The sequence below is a fragment of the Labrus mixtus genome, chromosome 4 (genome assembly GCF_963584025.1).
Source record: "Labrus mixtus chromosome 4, fLabMix1.1, whole genome shotgun sequence".
In the NCBI taxonomy this organism is placed as follows: Eukaryota; Metazoa; Chordata; class Actinopteri; order Labriformes; family Labridae; genus Labrus; species Labrus mixtus.
This window is the reverse complement of record NC_083615.1, coordinates 16,505,245-16,531,985: the sequence shown is the minus strand read 5'-3', so window position 1 is coordinate 16,531,985 and position 26,741 is coordinate 16,505,245. Positions and strand designations below refer to the sequence as shown.

Below are 26,741 nucleotides of genomic sequence, written 5' to 3'. Positions count from 1 at the left end.
AAGACATTTAGCACACTAACTATTTCCTGTGTTGGAAAGTAAGGTAATCAGAAAAATTTCCCTCAATCTGTGTCATTCTTCTTCATAATTTCAGAAGAATTTATCAGGATATGATTTTTCACCCTTTATCTGGGGCCTGAAGCATCGCTCAATCATCATCTCAGCACCCCTGAAATAAATTAGTATGCAGAATATATAATTATATAGGCTAGTTAAACTGTCACCTCGTACTTTGGAAAAAGACATAAACCATACATAATACTTCTGCTTTTGATACTCTAAGTACATTTTGCTTATAAATAAATATTCACATTCACTTACAAACTATTTTCATTGACACTGAAACACTTAGAAAATTAGAACTTCTTGTCTCCATTTGTTGTGCCACAGCTGGGAAATATAACTAAGTACAATGTTTCCATGTTGCATTATTTAAGTTGGTTTTACGGTCATTATTCCTCTTGCTGAATTAAGAGTTTTAAAAAGAGGGAATTTATTCTAGTAGTTATAACTTTAATCCAAAGGCCACCTGGACTTGGATTTAAATGAGCATTTTCATGAGCTTGAACTTCACACGTGTAGTCGGTTATTTGGATCTGAATAATTCCAGTAAACACATTTTCAGCAGATGACTGTTCAAAATGAGTCCGGTTCTACTCGAGGTTTCTGCCTCTTAAAGGAAGTTTTCCTTTGCCAAAGTTACTCTGCAAAATGTTGCTTAGGGCTGCGCTCACTGTGCATAAATGATGGGTCTATATCAGATAGTACAGTCTTGACCTGCTCCTTTTGTGACGTTTCTTGGAGCTCGTTAAAGACTGACTGATTGAAGATGTGGTCAATCTCAGAGCCGTTATCAGTGCATGTCCATATCCTGGTTGTGCATGTGTGTGTATTTCAGCCTGTGTGTGTGTAGCATGCTCAACAACAGAGTAAAATTGATTTCCACTTGCAGAATAAAGTATATATCATTATTTTAATCAGTTATTTAAAAAAAAAAAAAGGGAGTACACAATACCATCCTGTATGCCAGAGCTTTTATTAACAAACTGTATAAAATAAAAGTTGCCAGCCACATTAATGTAAACAGTGCCTTCTTTTAAAACTGTGCAGCAACTGTAAAGAGGAAAATGTTGTTTATTTTGGAGCAGACGTAAGACAGTATGAGATGTGACAAAGACTGTAAATGAAACTACAACTTCTAATGTAAAACTATTATTCACCCTTGAGAAATCTTTAAGAAACACACCGGATAAACTTCATGTTCAGAGGTAAGTAAGCTCTCCTTTGTCTGTGAAAGGTTTCCATTTTGACTTAAAAGGTAGGATTTGGGGAGTAAGACTTAGCACCAAGTGAATTACATCCTTAATACAGTTTCAACCGGCACTGCCCCACTCATTGAATCGGACCATATCAACCATTCATGTCAGTAGAAAGGCACTTCGGTTTACTGCAACAATGGAAAATACATGACAATCTTTGGCTTAGAAGTAGTGACACATCGGTGCAACAACAACCCACCACAGAGTATCATTTTAAATATGTTCACACACAATATCATAGAAAAAAAAAAAAAAAGGCAGAAAGAGCCAATAGACGAGGCACTCAATTAGAGAATTACACGGACATGACAGGAAGGAGAATTGTCTTCTTTAAATGAATCACTGATTAGAAAACAGGTTGAAAACTGAAAGTCTGTTTTTGGCTCGTGTGCTCTTACAAAATAAATAACTATACGTACAAAAAAAAAAAGATACCCGTCACCATCTTTCCACTGCTTACAACAGCAGGGTTAACAACTCACTTTATGGTTTTATTGTTTCCACCAACAGTGACCAAAATATATATATATATATAAATGTCCTTTGCAAAGAGCAGCACTTTATTATGGTTTCAGCTCCCGCCATCTTTGATTATTTTGGTCTGGACAAATCACATCAGGGCAGAGTTTTCCTTTTTAAACACAAAGTCATGCACACTCTTTTTTGCACATTTACTGAAGGCACAAAGGTGAAATCTCAGGTAACGCTTGAGGATCAATCGCACAGATACAAAAACACACACACAATCTCTTTTTTTCTTAAATGCGACAGCAGCTGAAAACAAAGCAGCCGTCTACAGATTCATCCAAGCAGTCTTCTTATTCACTTTTGAAACCGACGCCGTTCTTCTGCTCCCGCAGCTTCCTGCGCTGCAGGTACCCGGTGCGCTGCAGACGATTCATTCTGGCGCCGAAGAAGATGACGAGGTTGTTCGGCACGAGCTTGGTGGTCAACCAACCCTGCAAGAAAAGGAAGAAGTAAAAAACAGATGCATGAGTTTAAAATGTACTCCAACAACAGCTGGAAGTTTTTTTTAAATGATCTTATTGCTCATGTAAACCTGCTTCATTCATTCATTTTGTTCTCCATTTGTGAGTTTAATATTCTTTTATAAAACACTTTATCCTTGGTTTGGACAAGTGCCACATATATTACTGAAATTACAGCAATATTTAATTTAGCTTAAACTTTGCAGCACCTAAACGACTGCTTGGAGAGAGAAAAAAAAAAAGATGAACTCATGATGAAAAAAGCATCCAGTTTCAGTTTCTTGAACCTTTTCCATAAAAAATACAAACAAAAGCAATTTGTGAACATCAGGCAGGCCCAGTTCTGTGAGGGACCTGCTCGTTTTAAATTATTTGACCTTGAAATAATAAATTATATATCAAAAACTTAGACTGATAGTTCCATCTTTTATAGTCTGATATAAATCCGACCAAATTCAAACTCTACTCAATGAATTCCAGGAGAGTTTTCATGTTTCGAGGTTTCTACTTTCTTACCATGACAGCGTGGGGGAAGTAGCCGTTGGTCTGGCTCTGCAGACCCACAGTGCTGAGCTCAGCTGCAACGTAGCGCTCAGGTGTGGGTTTGTCCAGGGTGGGCTTCCTGATACGAGTCATTTTAGTGGCCACGAAGAACGGCAGCACGCTCTGCGGGGAGACAGAAGGAAAACAGATTCGTTAATATCATTTTTAATCAACTCCAAATTAAGCTAGATTTAACAGATCACAACTGCAGCTTCATTACATGACATCTGCAGCTCAGAAAATGTTTATTTCTCAGTTTATAAAGTATTAAAATGGTGGCAAATGATGTGTCCTCGGGGCACGTTTGGCCTTGCGGTTGCATCCTACGTACAGAGGCCACAGTCCTCCACAAAGTCGGCACAGGTTCAAGTCTTACTTGTGACTCCTCTCCCATATGTCAATCCCCACTCTCTCTGATTTCCAACTCTATTCACTGTCTGATCAAAAAAGGCAAAAAGCCCAAAAATCTAATCTAAAATAAAGAGTATCTGTCCTCTCATGGTGATGACCAGTCACACTTCAGTACACATTCAATCTTGTAAAACACATTTGAATATTTTCTGTCAACCCTTGTCATCAGGTGAAATTACTCTCAAGGTCTGCTGAGGAGAAACTGTGTTACTCGTCGCGACCACAAGGTGGCGCATGAGTGACTTTAAAAGGATGCTAAAAACAACAAACAAGCCATGTTTGGAATAACAGTTTGAAAATGCTCTCTGTTGAAAAACTGCATACAAGAGGAATCACTCTTGAATGTGTATAACTCCATTTTCTCTATAGGGAGGAAAGGGGAGGGCAACGAGTTCGAGTTTCATCTAGACTCTAGCTTTGGGTTGGACAGATCTCACATACTTTGTGAGAGACTCTAATGTAATATAGTAAATAGGTAATACTTCTTACATATTCCATTTAACTAATTATGAAACATTGAAGACTTTAAGGTAACATTTTCCCCTGACAAAATGTTCTGTTAAACATGCATGGAGGGTGTGGAGTAAAAGACTCATAAGACATCACTCAGTGTACTATTAATTACTAAACAAAACAAAAAGGAAACAAGGCATCAGAAAAGAGAGAGGGGAACCTACAGTGACAGCTCCCTCAAAACCACAACAACAAAAAAAAAAGAAGCTCTTGCAGGATGGAGGAGAGAGATTAATCCTATCAGAGAAGCCTTAAACTCACCTGAATGATGATGCCCTGACGCCTGTACTCCTCATGAAGGCCACGGGAGAAGAAATCCATAAAAGCCTGCACACAGAGAAAGAAAAACAAAGATGTTGGAAAGACTGTCAGTTTTAACACAGCAGCCTGAAAACTGTTGCTTTGTGATCTCAAACAAAGGTGAAACAAGCCGATGCTGACCAATATTATTTAATTCCCAAGTACATAATTCTCTCAAGTACACATACCTTAGTGGCAGAGTAGACTGTAAGCAGAGGGACGGGGTACATGCCGCTGGCAGAGGAGATGTTTAGGACGATTCCTTTAGACCTGAGGGAGATTCAGGACAAGAATATGTAGGACTACATCAGGAACACTAAAGAGTTTCAATGAATTAACTAAATATCAGAAATCAAAACTATCTTGTTTCAGTGGTTTGTTCACATCACTTCACATTGTTCATTCATAATTTTGTCTCAAGCAGAAAGCCTGCAGAAATGCTCAGTTTGAATTTTACTGGCATATCAACATCGCAGGGCTTTCCTCACCATGTCGAGCTCTGATCCCATAAAAAAAAAAAAAAAAAACTGTGCAAGGATCGTCTTTCCACTGATTAATTTTTTTGCAAATCTAAAAACTTTCAGTGATTTTCCAGTGGGGACCCAGCGTTTATACACCGTCAGCACACAGGCAAATACACACAAAGTGATGCCACTGAAACACTGTGGTATAGTGGCCGTGTGTGTTGCCATGGCAACCTGTTGCTGCAGTGATGTAGTGGAGCGTCGCTCCAGCCTCACACGGCACCAAATGTGCCTGCGCCGCTATTGGTCGACTCGAGTCACATGGGAACGGAACAGCCAATGGGGTGGGAAGAGCACTTTGTGTGAATTGAAAGCTTGTCAGCAATGCGAACAAAGGAGGAGAGGAAAAGAGATGCAGTGATGGAGAGGGCTCTGTGAGGGCTTCTTGTCCCCCTTTTTCAAGAAGAGTCACCTTTATGAAGGGTTATCCGTCAGGAGATGAAAACTTTGTTTTGTGTTGTTTTAAAAAAAATGTCTACGCAGCTCTGTGCCACAATCCCTCATTCACAGACTCGCTGGTGTTTCACTGCAGTCATGTCGCAAAACATGGAAGCCAATCATTTAACTCACCTCTCAGCCATCCTGGGCAGCACCAGACGGGTCATCTAAAAATAACACAAGCTCGATTAACATCAAAAATCACACAAAAATACAAACTCAGAGGACAAACAAGGGGACCGGGGAAAGAAGGTGAAAGAGTTTTATGCTAGAAAATAGACAAAGTTAAAGAGAGAGAGAGACACTTTAAGGGAGCGACAGAGAGAGAGAGAGAGAGAGCGTTGCGTGGGTGGCGAGTACAGACAGCGTTGGTGTAGTCCACCGTTGCTTTGGGAACAACTGAGACACTGCAGGTAGCGTGGTAGAAACAGAAGAAGGAGAGCGAAAAAGACGAGGAGGAGGAGAAGGACAAAAAGGGGCGGAAAGTGAGGAGGAAAGTGAACCCAAGGATCCAGCTTCAACAGAAACTTGGGGTGTAGTATGAACTTGTAGCTCTGCGATCACAGGGCTGAAGGTTATTGGGAAAACGTCCTCACAAAGCAGCAAAACTCACCTGCACCACTGAGGTCACGTTGACGTTGATCATATTTGTGACGAACTGAAAACATGGAAAGCAGCAGTCAGCTTTGACATCAAGGTAAACAAATTCAAAGCAGCAAGAACTGAAATGTAACTTTAGATATCAGAGTGAAGATCAGATGAAACAAAACTCACATTGTCCAGATCAGGGATGTGAAGGAAGTACTCAGGGTAAGGGTAGGAAACACCAACATTGTTGACTGTTGAAGACAAGAAACAAAGAATTATTCAACTGTTTCTGCAAAATAACTTAAAAACTAGCTTCAGTTTCTACCACAAAGGGGCAGCAAAAGCAAACAAGTACCACAGGCCTTCACTCCACAGTAGACTCAGCCCCACCTCACAACCAGAGTACAATTGGTATGATAAAAAAAAAAAAAAAGGACACAGAGTTCCTAAAACGTTCAACTAGAGAGAACAACGCGAACTGTGGAGCCGAAACGTCCAACAGCTCAAACTTTAGAGCAGTTTTAAACACGTAGCACGAGTCTTGATATCAGCGGGAAAATAAAGTCTGAGAAGTATTTCAAGCGTCGACTAAAGAGGTCGACTTTAAGAACAAATGCATGAATTAGAAACGTAGAGGATACTATAAAATGCTCCTTTCGTGTATCATCAGAATTCAACAAGATCTTGAATTTGACTCTCATGCCAACTTTGTGCGACAAATAAAGTCACTCTAAGTGTGAAAATCAAGGGGATCAAATCCCTCTACCTTTTCAGAATCACTCATCAAAGTATCCTTAATGTTCAATAATACACATTAAACAGATGTGCACAGTTAACACTAGACGATGGGAGTAAAGCACAAACTGTTGTCCGATTTTATCATTTACTCTGATTTCTAGTAACTTGAAAAGCAGCTCGCCTCATGCTGCAAAAATGTGTCTATTATGCTGCTTGGGCACTCCTGGATAATGTGTCTGGTTTATTGTCTTAAGCAGACAGTAGAGGAAGTAGAAATACTTGATCAAACTGAAGTTGATTTTAAGGACATTCGAAGTATTTCCTTTTTATACATTTTTTACTTTTATCTCCTGCATTTTGACATAAATCTCCACTTTCTACTCTCGACATGTTTACAGACAAGTTAGGTAACTTTAGCTTTTTGAATCCGAAGAGTCTCGTGGATTATATTCACTAAGTAAAGCCTCTCCATCATGAAGAGTTGGGACAATAACACGCAGAGAGAAACATCATTCATGCATCATTCTTTTATACTTTGAGAACATTTTAGAACCTGATCTTTTTCACTTTTACTTCAGGTGGGAAGTTTGATCATTACTTCTACTATTTGCAAGTTTTAGTACTTCCATTTGAGCGTGTGAAACGTCACCTCAACACGTTCTTAAAGCAGGAAAGCTGCACTGAGGGCAAACTGTAGCGCCAAGTCTGCAGAGTGGACTGAGATAAAAGAACAATGTGTAAAAGCTCTTACCAAGAACACCGATCTCCAGACCAGTCAGCCCTGCCTCGATCTTTTGATAGATGTCGGATTTGCCAAAGTCGACTGCAATGGTTTTGGTCTCCACGGCGTACTGGTCCTCTGTGAAAGGAAGAAATGTCATTTAATAATTGGAACGGTTTCAAGGATACACGAGCAGGGCAATCAGAGAAAGGTGTGTTTCTAAATTGTTGTAAAAACAAGACAGAAACTCAGAAGGATACATGTTGGGACCGTGAATCAACACTTTGAACATGCATCCATGTGTCTCTTGATAATCTGGGAAGGAAGATCAAGCTTGGTTAAGTCTCCCCTAAACACCCACTCAAGTCTCAAATACAACCTCGGAAAGTTAGAAGAAATTGTTTGCAGACTTAAAAAGGTAGACGTCATAATTTGCAGTAAATTTACGAACAAAACCACATTTTATGTTGATGGTAAGAAACATGTACATGCATGCGTTGCGAACTTTGTGATTAGACTGCATCAGTAAATTTCAAGCCATAAAAGATGATATCGTCTTTTGTTTCTGTATTAAAACTTAAGGTATGAACGAGCCAAAGCTGGAAGAAGGACTTTCAAACGTAGGAATATAAAGTATCCCAGGAACACATGAATGCAGCGGGAGTATGATTCCATGTGTCAAAAGTCAGACAGCTTTCAGGGCTTAAAAATCAGAGTGATCCCCCGTTTTAAACGCCTGGATCCATTCACATGAACACAGAACAAAACACAGTCAGTTTCCGACTTGAACTGAGGAGGGCACTGTGCACCAACAAACCAGACAGACCATCTCCTCCCTCCTTCCCCTCCCTCCTTCCCCTCCCTCCTTCCCCTCCCTCCCTTCCTCGTCATGTTTGACGTGCCTGCTGCAATTAGAATTTATTGTCCAAAGACTCGTTTAGCTGTTAGGTGGAGAAGGGAGTTAGAAGAGGAAAATTCCTGGGATGTGCCTCGGTGAAGGCCAGGAGTGTTTCAGTGAATATTCAGAATTGAAACAACTATTTATTTTTCAAGAGGGGAAACCTGACTGGAATTTCATGTGGTGGCCTGAACTCTATATCCAGTTCAGATTATTTTTAGCTTCAAGAATGTCTGAGTGTGACATAAAATGATAGAAGCAGCTAAAGGTGGCAGGCAAAGAAGAAGAAATTACATTTGAAGCTGCCAAATTGTACCAGAAAGTTTGGGTTGCCAGGTTGGTGCAATTACAAGCCGAAATTAGATGAGAGAAAGTACACACATTGAGGATAATTAAATGAGAGGTCGGGCAGGGTGGGCCGCCCTGTTACATGTTAAGCAGGGCAGTTGTGTCGGACTAATCATGAGGGAGGAGTGCCAGAGAGTTTAGCACGCCGCACCCCGCTCGTGACTACCCATCAGCCCCCTCTGAGGACTCGAAGCACGACAGGGGAAATTGCGCTGTGGGAGACGTCAGAGACAGATGGAGAAGGGAGAGAGTCAGAGAGAGGGCACTATTTGAACGAGGGGGGGGCAAACTGCATTCAGTCTCATATCTGGAGACAGGCCAACTTTTTCCCCCCTTTCATATGAATGCTCGTTTTCCATTTGTTGTTTCCGTGTCTGTGAATGAGCAAATCCTGCTCCGTTTCCCACAGGTGTCTCAAGAAGAATGTGGTTTGGCCTCAGAGTTTCTTCAAATCAGAGCATGAATTTTATCCGTTTTGCGTCATACAGACTTTGAGGAAGTCAAACACAACCTGCTTTGTTGGCTGCACGCTTCCAAGACAATGTACAAATTGAAAGCATGACTTCATTGGTTGCCAAAGAGTGTAAATAAGATTTGAAAAGGTGAGATATGAAAATGTTTATTGATACTCAAACTGAACTCTTAGCTGTGTTTAGTTACCAAAAGAGAGAGAGAAAAAAAAGACAGTTACTATTTTCTCTCCCCGTCTGCTTTTTTTTTTTTTAGCTGCATTCTTAATCCTTATGACCAGGACACTCCCTGCTATTAGGGACCGGGAAACCCTGTATCTGACCGGGTAGGAGGTTGCACGTCATCACCTGTACACACATCCTCATCAGCCCACTCGCTGTGCTCTCAACCCAGAACAGGTTTCCGTGATGCGGTGGAGAATCAAAACACACACACACACACACACACTTTTAAAGAACACACTCACCAAGTGACCTGGCCACATCATCCAGTTTGTCCTGCGAGCGACTGATCAGCATCATGGCGAATCCTCGACGAGCCAGCTGGAGGGGAAATGAAAAAAGGGGAATCCATTTTAACATATTGACAATTTCACATAGGAGGGTCAACAAAAAGTGCACATGGCAGCAAGAAAACGCAGTAGTTTAATAACTTCAGTGCATTAACTTTTGAACAGAAGAGTTTGCGAGCGGGGGTGACAAAACATCTCAAATGTATCAGTGGTCGTAGATGTAGCACTTTTCTGTCTGCACGCTCACTTTGTTCATTGATGCCTCCATTGGACAGACTGTCAGACCAAGTAAGACTTCTTATCCCTGATCCTCAAACGATTCTGATAAAGCCGGACTTTAGCACAATCAACTTCAGGATCCAGGTCTAACCAGGTTGATCTTTGCCTTCATACAACATATCTTGTGCGGTTGCTGAACCGCTCTCAAGTTTTTCAATGTAAAAGCTGTTGAAATTAAACCTGTGGAGCTTTAGGATGCTTACTTTTCCACAAATGACCTTACATATATTATCTTACAGCTGTAAGTTAAGTATTTGTACCTGGAATGTCCAGAAGTCATTTGACCATTATTGTAAAATACAGCAGAAGCATGTTTTTCCTTCTCTTAGATCCAAGCGTGGCAATTACCCAGCAAGTTCTTCTAGAGGGGTTTTAAGCGATTGAAAAGCCTGATCGGGTTGTGGTGCCGGTAGCCTAGTGGTTCATGCGTGCGCCCCATGTACAGAGGCTAAAGTCCTCAGAGCAGGACGGCCCAGGGTCAAGTCCAACCTGTGGCTCTTTTCCCAAATGTCTTCCCCCACTCAGTCTCTCTCTGATTTCTGACTCCATCTACACTCCTATCTCTAAAATAACAAAAAATAAAAAAGGCATAAAAAGCCCCAAAATGAACTGTTAAAAAGAATAGAAAAAGCTAAATCAGCTTTAGCTCGACGCTAAAGCAAAGAAAGAACTGACCCGGGAAAACAACCTGACGCCTTACTCGTGTGAGCCCACCTAGGGGAAAATATTTTGTGTTCTTTTATCTTTTTGAATGGTGAAGCAGATCTTCCTTCCTGAGTCAGATGGTTTTCTGCAGTTTTCTGTGACGATCAGATATCACATCTTCGACCTATATGGAGAAAATCTTGTTCCATACATGTTCATATAAGTTCTTACCGTGCAATGAAACATATTGTTGATATTCTTATATTTCCTTGTATTGTAAATAATAAGTTTGTATTTCACAAAGAAAGACACAGCTATGGTCTAATTTGATCTGAATGATCTTTGGTTGATGATAAACATGTTTTAATGTTCATTAGATCGTATATTTCATCTCTGAATGTTCATCATTACCTTCCGACGCTTTTGTGTTACCTAGCCCAACATTAGGGATCCATTTACCCTCTGGTTGTATATCAGGAGATGTCAGAACGACTGTTTTAAGAGCCATCGAAGTGGTTTTAAAGTGGCGGTATTTAAAGTCTTGAAGCATAAAGGTGGATTCATCATGTTCCAAATACAGCAGCATTTGAACAATGTGATTCTGCATTAATATTAACGTGCTTAAAAACCTGTGAAGTATTAGACTACTGTTGCATGACAAGCAGCTAGCCCCGCTGTAGCACCAAGTATGAGTCAAAGTCTCTACACGACTACATCAAAAACACAAGTAGATCCAAATATGTGGCAGGGTAGCCCCCATTCAACGTGTGCCTGTTACCCCGTATGAGCTCCTGACGGCAAACCTGGACTGAAGAGTGTGTGTGTGTGTGTGTGTGTGTGTGTGTTAGGACTCTCCTCAATGTTAACAGGCCTGCAAGAGCTCTCCCCTACAGTGGCCTGTGAGTTAACACACCATGTGTATGTGTGTGTATGCATGAGTCATAGCTTCTTTTTTTCGCCATGAAAGAAACAAGGGTCCGGGAGACTCACCTCCTCCGCATAGGATTTCCCGATTCCATCAGTGGCTCCAGTCACAACTGTAGAGAGACAGAAAGAAGAAAAAACGACGTCAGGACAGGTTGTTGGTTTTTTAACACATGAAACTCTAAGATGAAGCAGGGCCGGTGTCAAGTGTGTGTCACAGTTAAAAGTTGGTCAAATTTCTGATTTACTTTATTGATCGCTAGAATCCTAAAGTATCAAAGCTTTTTTTTTTTTTTTTTTTTTTTTTAATTCTAATCTTCGGTCATACTTAAAAGCTGACGCAAGAAGGAGGAGGGCACTGCCTAAGTTGTGCAATTTAAACAATGTGCAGAAGTTTCCCTGCACGGCTGTGGCTCAGTTGGTAGAGTCATCGCCTTTCAACCGAAAAGGTTGAGGGTTTGATCCCAAGCTGGGCAACATCTCTGATGTGTCCTTGGGCACTTAACCCCGCACTGCTCCCGCTGCTTCGGTGGCGGTGTATGAATGGATTAGTGTTGTACTTACTCTCTGATGTATGTCGCTTTGGATAACAGCGTCTGCTAAGTGAATTGTAACTTGCAATTTTTGGTAATTAAAAACAAGATGTTACCCAAAATTTGATGCCTAGGAGTTCTATTTTATGTGCATTGGTATCGAAATTGATAAAATCATCAGTGCATATAGGCCTTTATTGGATAGGACCGATAAGACAGGGGTGACAAGCAGCAAAGGGCAGAGGTCGGATTTTAACCCAAAGCCGCTGCAACGAGGACTATAGCCTCTGTACATGGGGCACATGACATATGGCTAGGCTATCAGTGCATAAAACATGTCCCCCCCCCAACAAAGTGTAGAGAAGGCATGCATGGCTAGTGTAAGGAACAAAAATCACTGGAATGTTTATCTGCCTCGAGTTTCCTGGACATGTGAAAATATCCCCAAAGGATCAACAATCACTCATCAGGTTTTATCGTATTGTAGAGACTGTGACTGAAAACTGCCGCTAAAGGAATACATGAGCTTGTAGGAGTGATGGCGTTTGTAAGTAGTTTGTACTGTTTATTAAACAAAAGACTCTTAATACAAAAACACAAATGTAGCTGGAAAAATGGCAATGAAACTGGCGGTCAACAGAAAATTTCAGAATCTCCCCGCCACACAACTTCACAAGTAAAAAAATGAAACCACACCCAGGTGCAGATTCTCAGACGTGAAGTGCAGTGTGACAAAATCTATCAACAAAGTTAAAAACACACATTCTGGCTGACGAATGACCTGAAAGTCCGATGAAGTCAGTGATACAGAAACCTCAGAAGATAAACCATGCCAGGCTGACTCAGTATTTGGCACCTCTTGATATGTTACCTTTACGGCTTCTGTTGCATTAAACAAACAAACAAAAAAAAAAAAAAAGGCACACAATAAGATACTCCTCTTTGTACAGACTTCTATGACGCACCTTCACATCAGGTTTGTCTGCTTCCAGCTGTCATCGGAGAAGCCTGGAGCGCTTCACAGGTGACAGACGGGACATTTATTTGAAGGCTTCCACGTAAGTAAACCCAATGTCACACACGAACATATTTAGGAAGGCTTCTCTCTAAGCTTTATATTGACAACTTTTCTTGTCAGTCAAGTTTCATTCCTCTGGTTAAGGGAAGCATGCAGAGTGAATTTGGGACCAAAGAAAGTGAAGATAGGAGCCGAATCACAAAAGATTAAGCTACAAAGACAAAAGACAGGGAGGAGATAAGATGGTATAGATTGCTGCAGAACAAAACGGTAGGAGACAGTATAGGACTCACAAAGCTCTCTACACCCTCCGATACCTCACTGGGAGCAGCTCCTACGATGCAAAGTGATATTCTCAACATCATATTTTGGGGGTGTTTTGCACAAGAACACCTATCAATCTTGTACTGAAAAAGCAGCAGTTTGTGCAAAGGTGGTAGAAAGGACAATGGTGGACAACCGACATGATAAAAGCCATGACAAAGCGTGAGAGGAGAGAGGAGAGAGGAGCTGATGTTCTTGTGTTCAGAGTTCTCCTCACCTTGTCAAGCAAGCGGGGCTATTTTTAAACCTTCGCTGCCCATCAACCCCAGCTCCTCTTTGACTGACGGAGGACAGGAGGCAGGAGAAAGAATTACAAGGGAGGTAAGAAAGACCCACATAAAAAAAAAAAAAGAAGGATGATGGTGGTGTCGAGGAGGGATTGGGGGTGCTCAAACACACACACATGAATATATTATTAGCATTGATGAAAGATTAATAGAGGTAGAGGACATTCTCCAGCAAAGAGCTGGAGAGGAGAGGAAAAAGAGACAAGAGGAGAGGAGGGGGGGTGCAGGGAGGAGGAGAGAGTGATGACGAACATGGAGCCAGAGAAAGGAGGAGGGTGAAGTGGGGTAGGGAGACAGAGGGGAAGGGGAGGGATGAGGAGGGATCCTAGGGGCGGCTAAAAATAGAACTGGAGCGAAGCAAGAGAGCGAATGAGTGAAGGAGAAAGAGACAGAATAGAGATGGCTGTGGTGGAGGAGGAGGATGGAAGGAGAGGGGGGGGGGGGTGAAGGAGTGAATGAGAGAAGAAGAGTGAGAGTAGCACAAAGTCAAAAGTGAAAAAGAGAGCAGAATCCCTGGTTATTTTTAAACCACCCCCCGTGTTAAGAATGAAACGCTCCGTGGCAGAAAAGCCTCAATGGGCGAGGGTCGTACCAAATGTGACTCTGGCTGCAGATACAGGTGGAGACAGACGCAGGGAACATAAGCTGCAGAGTAAAATGGCTGAGGACGGGGAAAGAAAAGACAACAACCACTTCAACTATCTTAAAAAATCCAGTGAAGTAAATACACCTTGTTTGGTTTATGAGGTACAGGGTGGATTTCTTTTACAGACATGATAATCAAAAGGCTGGAAGTATAACTTAGCAGCTGCCAATATCTGCCTCGTTTTGGAGACTGTAGCGCAAAATTTGAGGAGACGAGGAGAATGTACAAAGGAAGTTTTACCGCTTTTAAACTTTTGTAATGAACAGACTTCATGAAACTAAACTCATACGACTTTAGGACACTTTTCTGTATCATTTGAACAAAATTAAAGAGACGAGCTGTATTTCTATCCTGGAAATCCATAAAAGTCATGTTGACAGGATGTATTGTAATTTGTAAAAGCAAATCTTTTCAGTGTGATTTTAACCTCGCAACAGTTTTCTTTTTACAATATTGCAAAGCTAAAAAAAAAAACAGCTTTAGCTTTAAGAAGAATCAAAAGGCAGGATCTCCTCAAAGTAACCTAATGCCTCATTTAAGGGAGCAGATTTTTTCTTAACATTTCTGCATGATTCTTCAGGTAAAAATGATATGGATTGTTATAACAACAAGGGCTCTACAAGTCAGATATGTTTCCTACAGTTTAACACATTTTTGTTTTCTTTGAATGTCCGGGTGGGATCGACTATTCGGAACATGTGCTCTGCATTAAAACAGGGTGCCACAATGTCAGATGATCTTTGTGAAACTCAGACGATATTGATGCATGTTTACAAACCACAGCCAAAAAAAAAGTCCTAGCTAACCCAATATTGGAGGAGTTATTTGGTTTTATTTAATCCCCAAAAATGACAGGCAAAGTCCTGCACTTATGTCTAAACTGCACAAATATTTCTGTACTGAAATGTTGCCAACGTTTTCAGGACTTGGATATCACCAATCAATCATTTGAAAACTTTTTGCATCTCAACTAATTGCATCCTCGAGTTTCAAGGAATAATTGAACCGTTTGTATTTGGTGAGAAAATAAGACATGATAGACTTCCTGCTTATATCTTCTCTTTGGTTCTTAACTTTGATATTATAGAATGAAAAAGTCATTTTGTTTATCATACCTCTTCTGAGGCTGTTCCATTTTCATCCTGACAATACAGATTTATTTTGATATACATCTGTCATTGAATTCATATGCATTTGTAATTTTAGGAATATAAAATTACAGTACATCTGGTTAGATAGTGACACAGTACAGAATATCTTGTACCAACAAGTGTAGACAAGCCCTGAATGTTGAGGAACACATCTTTTACGAGACACCTTCGAAGAAAAGACTCGACAGCTCAGGTCAGCTGAACATTAAAACAAAGTAGAGGGGCCTCAGTGCACCGACCACATTCTTAGACGGGATTACACATCAAGCCCACAGAGCATCTGGGACGTGTATCACCTGCATGACTGAGTTTCAGGTGCAGACAGAACACATGTACAGCGTCACCGCTTCACCTCCGACCCAACGGAGGAGAGCGTGCAAGAATGTACGAGGTGTTTAAAAACGCAGGAACAGAGTCACCCTTTGACCCTGAAGATGCCAGAGAAGAACGTATGCTGCGTGTGAGACTGAGCATGTGTGCAGGCCGTGCATGCCACACATTTTACAAATACCCAGAGAACTGACAAACTTAATTAAATGAGTCTTTTGGGTCATATTTCACTTCACCAGAGGAAGACGGTGAGAAAATGATAGTGACATGACAATTCACACTTAATAAAAAATGGAGATGCTGCGACCAGTGAATTATTGAACCTCTATATTCATGTAAATCAATCATCTTTAAAGCTCTTGTGAGTTTAAACTTTATAAAAATGGGATTTGGTTTGATGGCGGGAAAAGTTGGAGGGAAGAAAGTTGGAAAAAGATCCCTCAATTAAGAGGAAAGCCAAAAGATATATAAAGAAGACAGAAAACATCACAACTTTAGTGATTTTCCACTCTGTAAAAACATCTACCCATTCCCCGTCCCTTCTCCAAACCCCCTCCCCACTCTCCCAAATCCTCGTGCTGTACTTATGAATGACTGCGATCCTCCTACTCATTATATAATAGTACCATTTTCAGAATAAACGTTGTCTTGGGAGTGAGTGAGACTGAAGTGTGTGTTTGTGTATCAGGGGAGGACGAGAGAGAGGACGAGGGGGGGGGGGGGAGGAGTACAGTGGGATTAGGACACAGAGTTCCTCCTGAGTCCTCTTTGGTTTGGAGTTGCTATCAGACTTCATTAGTGCAACAATTACAAAAAATAGTTCAAGGAAATACGGCAAAAAGAGAGACGAGGTCTGCTGAAGGAGACCGAAATGATGCTGCACAAGATGGAAAAACTCAAAATGAAGCCCCCTACTCTTCTCCTCAAATATCATACTAGCGGAACATAATGTCCAAAAAAAAAAACAAGGTTTGTTCATTGCAGTCAAACACACAAAAACAAACACACGTCCCAGTGCTCCCAGCAGGACTTCATTCCCCTCACATGAGCAACGCATTACATCTGTGACACACACAGATGTATGGCATCAATAAAGGGCCTACGCAAGCATGCACGTGACTGACAGCAGCACTACTGACGCTCAGAGATGCACACACACAGACAACAAAAGGGTGAATGTGTGTGTGGATGGGGAAACCACGTATCGAGTGATGAAGGAACAAAACGAGGATTCGGGAGCGGCCGGGGAAAGAAGAGTTTGTGAATTCACGAATGTATGAATGTGTGTGGGGGGGGGGTTCAGAGGATGTGTGCACGGCTGCCTCCCATTCATTCCCCAGTATCCCCCCCCCCCCCATCCCAAGGCCTGTGAGGAAAATGTAGTACGATGCCGGCCTGACGGGGGCGCACTTGCACCGCAGCTCTGCTGTGCTTAATGCTGCACATCACGTACAGAGGTATTGACATCCCCCAGCCTTTTCTGTCTCCCTCCCTCCTTTTCTCCCTCCCTCCTCAGCAGTGGAGCAGCCCCTGCTGCTGCTGCCTGCTCACTATTCCGAGGGTCTAAAAAAAGCAGCAGGAGGAGTAAAAATAGCAGCGCGCCTGCACTGCCTCGTCTGGGAGCTGCCTGCCTGCCTGCCTGCCGCAGCACCTGAATACCAACAAGATCCCCCATCACCAGCATCACCACGGCGACCAGGCTGCTGCTGCTGCATCCTAAGACCTTCATCTAAAACACTGATGTCAGGGTGAGCAATGCAGGCCGGTAAAAAAAAAGATAAACACCAAACATCTCTTCTGGTGAGCAGAAATCTTTAGGTTGAGGTCAACATTATCTGCATGAGGTGGCACATGTGTGAGGATGAGGCGCACATGTTTAAAGACAAAATAAAACCTAAAATAGTTAGGATTTTAGAGATTGAAGGTAAAATCAAATGAGAACTTTATTAATCTCAGGAATAGCTAGAGGCAGATTGCACCAAAATGAACCGCACAATAACCAAACAAATGTTTTAAATCATTGCTCATCACTCATCTTATGTTCAGTTGCAGAGAAAGCTGGCACAGTCCTTGCTATCAGTTACCCAAAGGGTGAGAGACTTTTTTTTTTAAAGATTCAACTTCCTATTCAAAAAAAGAGCGAGAGACAGAACAAGAATTAGCTCAAACCTCCCTCCCTCCCTCCCTCATCTCCACCAAATCCCCAATTAAGATTCTCAGTGAGGAGAGACTGCGGTCCTTGTATGCCCCGCTCTCGTTACGTACCGTTATGTAATCTGTCGCACCCCAAACTCTCCTATCAACGAGCAGCCCCTCCCAACTCACAGGGAGGGAGGGAGGGAGGGAGGGATGCAGCACAAGATCCAAAGACTGCTCGTCCAAACACACACACATCCCATTCTCCATCCACCCACCTTCCACATTCAAACACACACACGCGCTGCTTTAAATAGCAGGGGGAGAAAGTCACATGGGTAATATAAAAGTCGACAAAAATAAAGCTTGATCAAGCCGGGGGAGAGAGACAGAGAGGGAGGGGGAGGGAGGGGGGGGAGACAAAGACACAGAGAGAAAAGAGAACATGTACTTCAGAATCGCCCAAGATAGAAGCAGCATCTAAATTTGGGTACGGAGCAAAAAATAGTACCAACCTCCCTCTCTCGCCCGCCCGCCCTCCCTCCCTCCCTCCCGCAGTCTCATGCTTTGTTTAAAAATCAATAGTTTCTTTCAGGACTTCCACTGAGACAAGGTGATTTTGGAGCAGGAAACAAACTTTCCATATTTGACTTTGTGCCATTAAGGACAGGCTGAAGAGTGTTAAGACTACAGCAGGTCACTTTATTAATCCCTCCTCTCTGTCTGAAGGCGTGTAAAACAGAGAGATCACCTGCAGGCGTCTTTGGTGGGAAAAATGTGCACTAGGTGGGCTGAAAATGTCAGAGTTACTCTATGAAAGGTGATGATCTATGATCGATATTGGATTTTTGGGCCGATACCGATATTGGGGAGAGAAAAAAAAACAAAAAAGTGTGATTCAGATATATCGGCCAATATCCTTCTGATATGTATAGAGAGACAGATTTATTGTGTAGATTCCTCAATTGCAGGTATCAAACACTTGTGGAAAAGAAATTTAATGAAGACAAGATTGTCACCTAACTGGGAAGTAACTGTGCATGCATGTGCATCACCGCTCGACACACTGGAGAGTGATGATGGTCGTTGAAATCAAAATAGTGCCCTCTGCTGGTGAAAGCCACAAAGAGAAATGCTACTGAAACTCAAATTAAATGCTATTTGACGGGTGAATTAATCTCGTAATATCGGTGCACATCTGCAATAATATTAGCCGATACTTGATATATCGCCCGATATTATCTGCAGGCTGATAAATCGGTCGGGCTCTAGTATGTACAGTAGTTGGATTGTGGCACAGATTAATATCCCTAAAGGTATTCTAAACTTGTGTTTTTTTAAGCAAGAGGAGTCTGATTCCGTCTTTCAGGTTGGTACACCAGCACGTCTTTTCACACACGCTGAAGTGTTTGTTTCAACAGATACTCACAAGTGAACAAACTGCCTTTCTGGCATGTTGGACTGCAACCAAACGCAGGACGGTGTCAACCTGCAGAGCCCAATAAACAACCCATGCCAAATATGCTGGTGGTCCAGTATTGTGTGTTTACATTACTTAACGATTGCACCAGATGACTCCTGCAACCCTGGGTTTGTGTGACTTAAAGCGCCAATTACAAGTTTTTAGCGACTCTGATAATAATTTCTAGTAAAGCAAATAAGATCATCGGCATAAAGCCTGACCTCCACCTCAGCAGCAAGGAAGTGAGGACAAAAGGAACAAAGAATACAAAGGAGAAATCCTTCCTGCATATTATCACATATGCTCTTTTGTAAAGCATCTCGAGATAACACTTGTTATGAATAGGTGATATACAAATAATGATTGATTGACTGTTTCCATGTCTGAAACTGCTGCTGGGGGTAAGTGTCAGACGAAGTGATGAACTGCACTCTGCCTAAACAGACCTCCTACAAATGTTTCCATAGCAAAGAGTCTCAAAGAGAGATGAACTCAACTGTAAACATAAAGCAGGACGAGGCATGAGACTACTTACACATTTACAAAGAGGTGAGAGGTACAATCATGGCACCAAAATCAACACAAAGCAAAAGTTTCTCACAGGAGCTTCCAAGTGAGGGTGTAGAATTAAGAGCTTTAAAAAGACAAACTATGCAAACTGAAATATGCATGTTGACAGGTGCTAGTGTTTCACTTATTTTGCTAAAAAAAAAAAAATACCGTCTTTACGACTCCAACCTGAATGTGCAAGCACTGAGTCCAAGGGCTCCAAATGAACGTCTTAAGACTTAGATTTATGTGCAACTAATTTGGTTAAAAAAAGATTTGTTTGAGTCAGGCTTATTGGATTTCTTCTTTTGGGGGACCAAATTTGACAAAAGTTGAAGGACTAATGAGCCGGACATTTATCGTTTCTAGCTCTGTCCTGTGAAGATAAAAGTTTGAACAAGTTCAAAAGAGAGACGTAGGTTGTTGTTTAAAAAAACACAATAAGCATTTAAGCTCTTTTCATATCTGTTAGGTGGGGGGTTGTCTCTGCTGTAGATGTTCAACGTTAAAAATCACAAAACAGACTGTGGATTATCTTTTTCATTTTTTCATCTGAACAGAGTCGCTTATATTCTGTTAGAAGGTACAGCCTACAAATTCCTTTCTGTTTGGATACACCTCTAAAAAGGCTAGAGAGATGACATGACTATGATCTAGCAATGTCACACACATTCCAATCTCAGCAATACTTGGCTCCTGTTTCATCTACACATACCTAAAAGAAAAATTACCCTGAGATGGTTGACAGATTTAAAAAAAAAATTAAAAAAAGAGTACATCCACAAAATGAATGAACTCATGAAACGTCATACTAACAATATCCAAAAGAAAACTGGACATAACTGATGTTTTTAATAGAACGCAGCGCCTGACTGATAAATATCGGCCGATATTAGCACATCATGTGGCTATCAGTTAATTATATCTCTGATATGTGCAGATATAACTGGATTGATTTAACTGAAGTTTATTATAGCTTTTATTTATAATGGTTCATTTCTAAGTCAAAATGAGTTTCAGTACACCGTTGTTATTCTGGAGAATAAAGGCTTTGGTTCAACTGTTCAACTAAATCTTGTCTCAACTCTAAAACTTTTCCACAAGTGTTTGATAACAGTATTTTGAGGAATCAACACAATATCGGCTGATATTATCAGCATCTGAAGCTCATATCGGTCGAGCCCTAATAGCAAGGTAATCATCCAATATGAAAGGAACGCAAAACAACATCCGCACACCAAGAAGATCCAGATTGAAGGATTTATTAAGTGAAGTTTGGCTCCAAGTATCACTTAATAAATCCTTCAAACGGGAGCTTCTTGGTGTGCAGATCTTGTTTTGCTTTCCTTACCTTCCTGTTCTGTGGATCCAGCACCCGCTGAGGGTTGTGCGTGTCTTGTGATTTTTTCCAAATCATCCAATATCAAACTGTGATCATCCGGGAAAGTTGCACATAGATATCACAGAAGTATTTACATTCAGTTTGGTGCTTAAATATTTCTAAGGACCTCATGCACGGACTGCAGATTGAACACATCTTTTCTAAACAAATTTCATTAAGATTCTCTTCTTCCAGGTTTGTAAATTGTGAGAAAATGTAGCTAATATTTGTCCTTTGGACTTGAAATACCCAAGATTATCTTTTAGGGTTTAAAGTCCTTTTGTTGGACAGAAGCGTCTCGACTTAAACTACACGCTCGTTTCTTTCAACATATTTGGTAATTGTTCGGGCTACAAGAAGTCACTAAGACACTACTCAGAAGATAAATCATTAATGACTGTTATTGTTTTTTGAGATTGTTAGCAGCTCTAGAGTATATTACTTTTTCTTTTAGTTTAAGGTCAAAAGAATGAGAGTCAATGACGAGATATTTAGTAGTTATGTAAACACTATTCAATGGAAGTTAGAAACCAGGACAATAGGACAGAAAAGGCAACATTTTAGCCTGAGTGAAGCTATGGTATGACCAGCTTAATGTTCAGTATTTTACAAAGAACATTAATATCACATTTGGGGTATTTACTTATATCATGGGGTAAAACAAGCAGGAGATTAAGAGGAATAGACAGAATGTGAGAACAATTAAACCTAAAAAAAAAAAAAGAAGATCAACACGCTCAGAGGAAGATGATGAGACTGTAGACTCAAAGAGAGAAACAGATACACACACCTGCTGGATGGGGAGATGGGTGAGAGGAGGGGAGGAGGGAGGGATTGAGAGGAGCTTGAAATGAGGGAGATGCAGAGGATTCTTTTTTTCCTCTCTCCCTCCTTTTTTTTTTTTTTACCCAGCATCCCTGGCTCGGGCACGTGTCACAGAGCGTGTTCAACACATGAACAGCAGTGTTCTCTCTCTCTCTCTCTCTGCCCACACACACACACACACGCTGTCACTCATAAAAATCACTAGGGGGAAGCACATTCACAAGGATGAAAAAGACGTGGAGACCCTGCCTCAATAGAAACACACACACACACACACACACACACACACACACACACACAGGAAGAGATTTAATTCACATGTGTGCATGTTCCTCAGAATGAAGCCTAATCTTATTCATAAAAAACAACAGTTATTCTCTCATAATAATAATTAAAGCCATCCCGGAGCTCTGATTGGCCCAACGCTCATGTTGACAAACTCACACGCCTCTGATGTTTATTTTTGGAGCCGAATCAAACTCAACGAAATTCTTGCGTAAGTGCTGACCCGAGTCTTTGTCACTCCTGTGCCGCTGCTGATGAATGGCTGCATCCCTCTTATATAATAGCACCATTTTCTCAATAAACTCTGATGTCAAAGGAAGGAGGGGGGCACTTCTAAGGCGCATGTCCCATCCCAACAGCAGCCCCCCACCCTCGCAAAAAAAAAAACCTCCCTTTGGTCTAATTTTCTTCGCTGTAATGGAGTTTTACACACACGCAACAGAGCAGACACTGGCTCCCTTATATAATACGGGATGCTGGGGGCTAAGAGTGAAGCGAGCGAATAGGAGAAGACTGCGCTCTAATACACGTTAAAAAGCTCAATGCTGCTCCAGCGGAAGTGAAAGCATACAATTTGAGATAAAAACATTAGAAACGTGCAAAATTACAACCGAATACCAGGAGACGTCTTTGAATACGTGTCCTCTGAGACTTAACATCTTTCTGTAAGACACATTGCTGCAAAAAAAAAAGAAAGAAAGCAGGAATAACCCTTACTTTTCATGCATTTTTTTTATAAACAAAAGCTTAAAAATTAAATACCAAAAAGGACAAAAATGTATCATGTTGTAGAGAAGTGCCATTCCTGCACCCAAGGTTTAAAAAACAGAGCTGCAGACATGGATGGCAGGAGTGCAGTGGAGAGGCTGGGGAAGCCGCTTTAACTCAGGCTGCAGTGCTCCTGTTCTGCCACTAGGGGTCTCATGCGCTCAAGGGGAAGACCAGCAGAGGAACTCCAGAGAAATCCCTGCTCTCTCTCTGTCCTCTCTCCACTCTGCATGTAAGAGCTGCAGAGTGAGAGGTGCAGCCATCACATGGAAAACTCTAAACTAAAAAAAAAATGTTAAAATTAACAATATCCACTTGATCTTATAGAAGAGGAAGGGATTAACTCTTATCTGATCTTAGGCGTACCAGGCAGCCTTTGAAACCTGTTTGACCAGAAAGCGGCATTTGTCTGTGTTGCAACAGCAGACTTGTGGGATTGCAAAAAGCACATGTCTGAAGGATGACAAGCTCTTCTAGAAAGCATGGAACTTTTAGAACCACAAGTGGAATAAAGGAGATATCTGGCACTGCTTACTTGTTATTTGAACAGCTAAACATAATATTCTTTAATTCTAGCATAAAAGTAACTCAAACTTATTAATTTGGGGTCTACAATAAAATCTGAGGCTGTAATTTAGTCCAGTTGTAGTTCTAAAGTGTGGACATATTTAAGATGATAGAATCTTGATTTAAAACTAAATATTCTCAAAATGTGAAAGAAAACTTAAATGTGAAATGTCCTGAAGTTTGACGCTTGAGTGACTTCCTACTAAGATATTTCCCGTCAATAGTTGTCTAAAGTGTTTGATAACCACACTTAACACACTCATATTACATTAACACTAAAGGAGGAGGAAAGGTTTAACGTGTTTCAACAGGTGCTTGTGTCTCTAAGTTAAAGGTGGAGACAGGCATTCACACTATTGACGCATGTGTTTGTAAGAAGAATAAATCACACCACTGCAAAAACCTGGTCAGACCTGCACATCTGGTGCAACCAGCTGAGGAGGACACCTCATCCTAAGCACACATCGTGCACACATCGTATACACACCCCCCCCCTCCCGCTCCCTCCCTCCTCAACCTCCACATATTCACTTCCTGCCATGGCTCCAACCGTTGTGATTGACAATTAACGTCAGACTTGTCAAACTGGTGGCACAGACTGGTTTCAGGGAGTGGCATGCAAGTTCCCAAGACAGAGAATACACTAATAAATTGTGACCGCGAGGAAAAATCTGGAAATAGTTTCCATTAACCCTTTGATAACTGAAGTCAAAACTGAAATTTTAACTGCCGAGCATATCCAGAACATCAACCCTTAAGGCTTTGATTTGGCCAATTACACTTAATCCAACAGAAAAAAAGCCTCTTAACTGCAACAAAATGAGCCCACAGAATCATTTTGGGTTCTTGAAAGTACAGGAAGGAAACCTCAACAAGAGAAACTAGGGGCTCTGCAGGTGGAGGGAACAGTGGGGGTGGGGGTATCACAATTTCTATATGACCAATGGATGACGAAGCGATGAACAAGCGCATGACTCATCGTTGTGCACCAGTATTCCTCCGCATATTCCAGCAGAACCACACAAAAAATGTACATTAGACATTCCTAAAGGCACCTTACCATTGCGTCATTCGTTTATCCCCTCTTTTGGCGCAAAATGGCATCAATTAAACAGCTCATTCTTAAAAAGAAAGACGATTTGGAGGCAAAGTGCGTCATCGTGCAGATAAACATGTGGGTTAATCAAAGAAAACCCCCCCACAGGAGAAGTCTTAATGCATTTCGCCTTGTTTTGGGTGGTAGAATGAAGATTATAAAATCCATCCGATGAAAAGAGCTCGCTAGAATTTGCGCAGCAAGAGGCTCCAGACGCAGCAGTCTCCTCAAAAATAGGAGACTAGAGAAGTGGGTCAAGCCATAACAGGGCGATTCCTGAGAGACTAGGCTCTACTGAATCAAAATACGCACAGATTTCAGTGGGAACTCGCTTCTATCTGCACGAGCAGGATTCAAAAAGAACATTATTGAGCGACAAACACTAGAAAATGTTGATCAAGATTTGTAGGCATGTGTGTACCTGCACACGGAATGGGACAAGGTGATGTGACAAGCAATGATGGGAAAGAAGCGACGACACAATCACAAGCATGACACCGACTGGTTATGTTCATACACAAAGTGAGGTCAAAGATTTGTTTAACAAAAGAGTCTTATTTGAGTGAAACTACTTAAGTGGGTTACATTGTTTGAGAAAAGATGAGCTACGAAGATGATCTGGATGTAGGTCACGTTTTAATTGGGCATACAGGCTTGTCCTACATCAAGCAGATGGGCTAATGTGGTTCAGTAGTGCGCTGCCTGATAGCTCACCCACATAAAACAGCTCTCTGAAAAGTGCGCATAGCCTGCTCAGTTTGGCTCCTGGCTCACCAATGTGGGGCATCCCCCTGTCCGCTCCAAATGTGGGTGAAAACGCAGGAGGAGTCGCTGCGGTGTTTTACTCGAGGACCAGAGGAAAAAAAAAACAATTGAAGCTAATAAGGAGCATTGTCCTGCCAGTCAATCAGCTGCTTACCTGCGCGTGTTACGCAACACCAAACTCCCCTTTGAATTAAGCCACAAAAACGCAGCAGAAAGCAGCTCCTCTCTGTGCCAAAGTGAAGTTTTAGCCCAATAACCCCGTTTTGCTGTTCTCTCGTCGAGTCCACCTGCCTGCTCCTGAGCTGCCCTCTTCGTGACCGTGATGTAGGTGGCGTGAAAATTGATGTGACCCAACTCACCTGCCCATTTTCCCAGCTTCGGAGAGAGCAGCTGTCCGTTCCCCAAGACCCAGATCCTGAAGCCAGAGAGCAGCCTGTAGAGCAGCCACAGCGCCAGGGAGGCCACAGTGAACGCACCGACCCAGAAGAGAGGCGTCTCGGCCCTGCGGAGAGTCTCCTCAACGTTCATCCAGTTCATGGCAGCGGCTTCTCGGTGACTCGGCGTGTGTGTTGAGACCTTAATTTTAGGCAATGTGCTCTAATTTCCAAGCCACAACGTGAGAGAGAGTCCCTTTATAAGGAGGTTGTAGCATCACACACACTCCCCCAACTCCCCCAACACTTGTCTAGCCTGATTTAAAGTGCACCGCCCATCTCCTACTCCGCCCCGCCCCTTTCTGCGGCACACTGGCTGCTGCAGCTGTCTCTCGGCTGATCCACCTTTCTGGTTGGCACACTTACATGTCAATCAACCCCACAGCTTTCCCCATTCATTCGATTTTCTGTATGAAGCAAGGCGGGTCAAAGGGAGACCGGGATGAGGAGCGATTGGGCAAGCATTACGGTAGCTCCCATCCGAAGGCAGTCATTGGCTCTCGCTGGAGCAGGTTTGTCGGTTTCAGTCAGGATTATGAAACCTTCCGAACCCACGCTTTCGGAAAAAAACTGCCCACACCACTTTATGAATGAAAGGATGCTCTCATTGGTGAAAAATGTATGCGTTTTCCCGCCCTTCGGAGAGCGCATGGAGACGTTTTATTGGCTCAAGAGATGTCAGTCTGTGAGGTCAGCCTGCTCCCACCTCGACATGAGTCACTCGTCTATTTTAGGTATTCTGTCCGCATCATACTGCTGATAACTAATAAAGAAACGTGGGAATAGGTGCAGAGAGACATCTCCGCGCCTAGATTTCCCCAGGTTGTGTCACAAATCTCCTCCAAACTTGCTTCAGCTGCAGCATGCGTAACCGTGCAGAGAAAAACTACAATCCCCAGTCCAACTTCCCAAACTCTCGCGAGATGCCCCCATCGTAGTAAGTTCCTCATCCCAAACATTGTGGAGAGGGAGCAGAGATGTGATGTGTGGGTTACATAAACACAGAGACAGGCATGTGTTTTAA

The 26,741-nt window shown here is 42.0% G+C and overlaps 1 protein-coding gene across 1 annotated transcript; it reads right to left on the bottom strand.

The window, feature by feature from the left end:
- Window positions 1-1,017: 1,017 nt before the first annotated feature.
- On the bottom strand, window positions 1,018-25,951 carry hsd17b12a (hydroxysteroid (17-beta) dehydrogenase 12a). The gene is made up of 11 exons (XM_061036083.1): window positions 25,643-25,951; window positions 11,227-11,273; window positions 9,268-9,343; window positions 7,115-7,222; window positions 5,812-5,876; window positions 5,651-5,695; window positions 5,170-5,204; window positions 4,264-4,345; window positions 4,037-4,102; window positions 2,825-2,974; window positions 1,018-2,278 (listed from the first exon to the last, which is right to left on the bottom strand). The coding sequence occupies exons 1-11, from the start codon at window positions 25,818-25,820 to the stop codon at window positions 2,138-2,140; spliced, it is 993 nt and encodes a 330-aa protein (XP_060892066.1). The 5' UTR covers window positions 25,821-25,951; the 3' UTR covers window positions 1,018-2,137.
- Window positions 25,952-26,741: the final 790 nt, after the last annotated feature.

What these genes read in the sequence shown, in the direction of transcription:
- hsd17b12a (XM_061036083.1), bottom strand. Translation starts at nt 25,820, where the DNA reads ATGAACTGGATGAACGTTGAGGAGACTCTCCGCAGGGCCGAGACGCCT. An exon ending in TGATGTGGCCAGGTCACTTG is followed by an intron (nt 7,223 to 9,267) that starts GTGAGTGTGTTC and finishes TTCCTTTCACAG; the next exon opens with AGGACCAGTACGCCGTGGAG. An exon ending in GTCAGGGCATCATCATTCAG is followed by an intron (nt 2,975 to 4,036) that starts GTGAGTTTAAGG and finishes GTCTCCCCGCAG; the next exon opens with AGCGTGCTGCCGTTCTTCGT.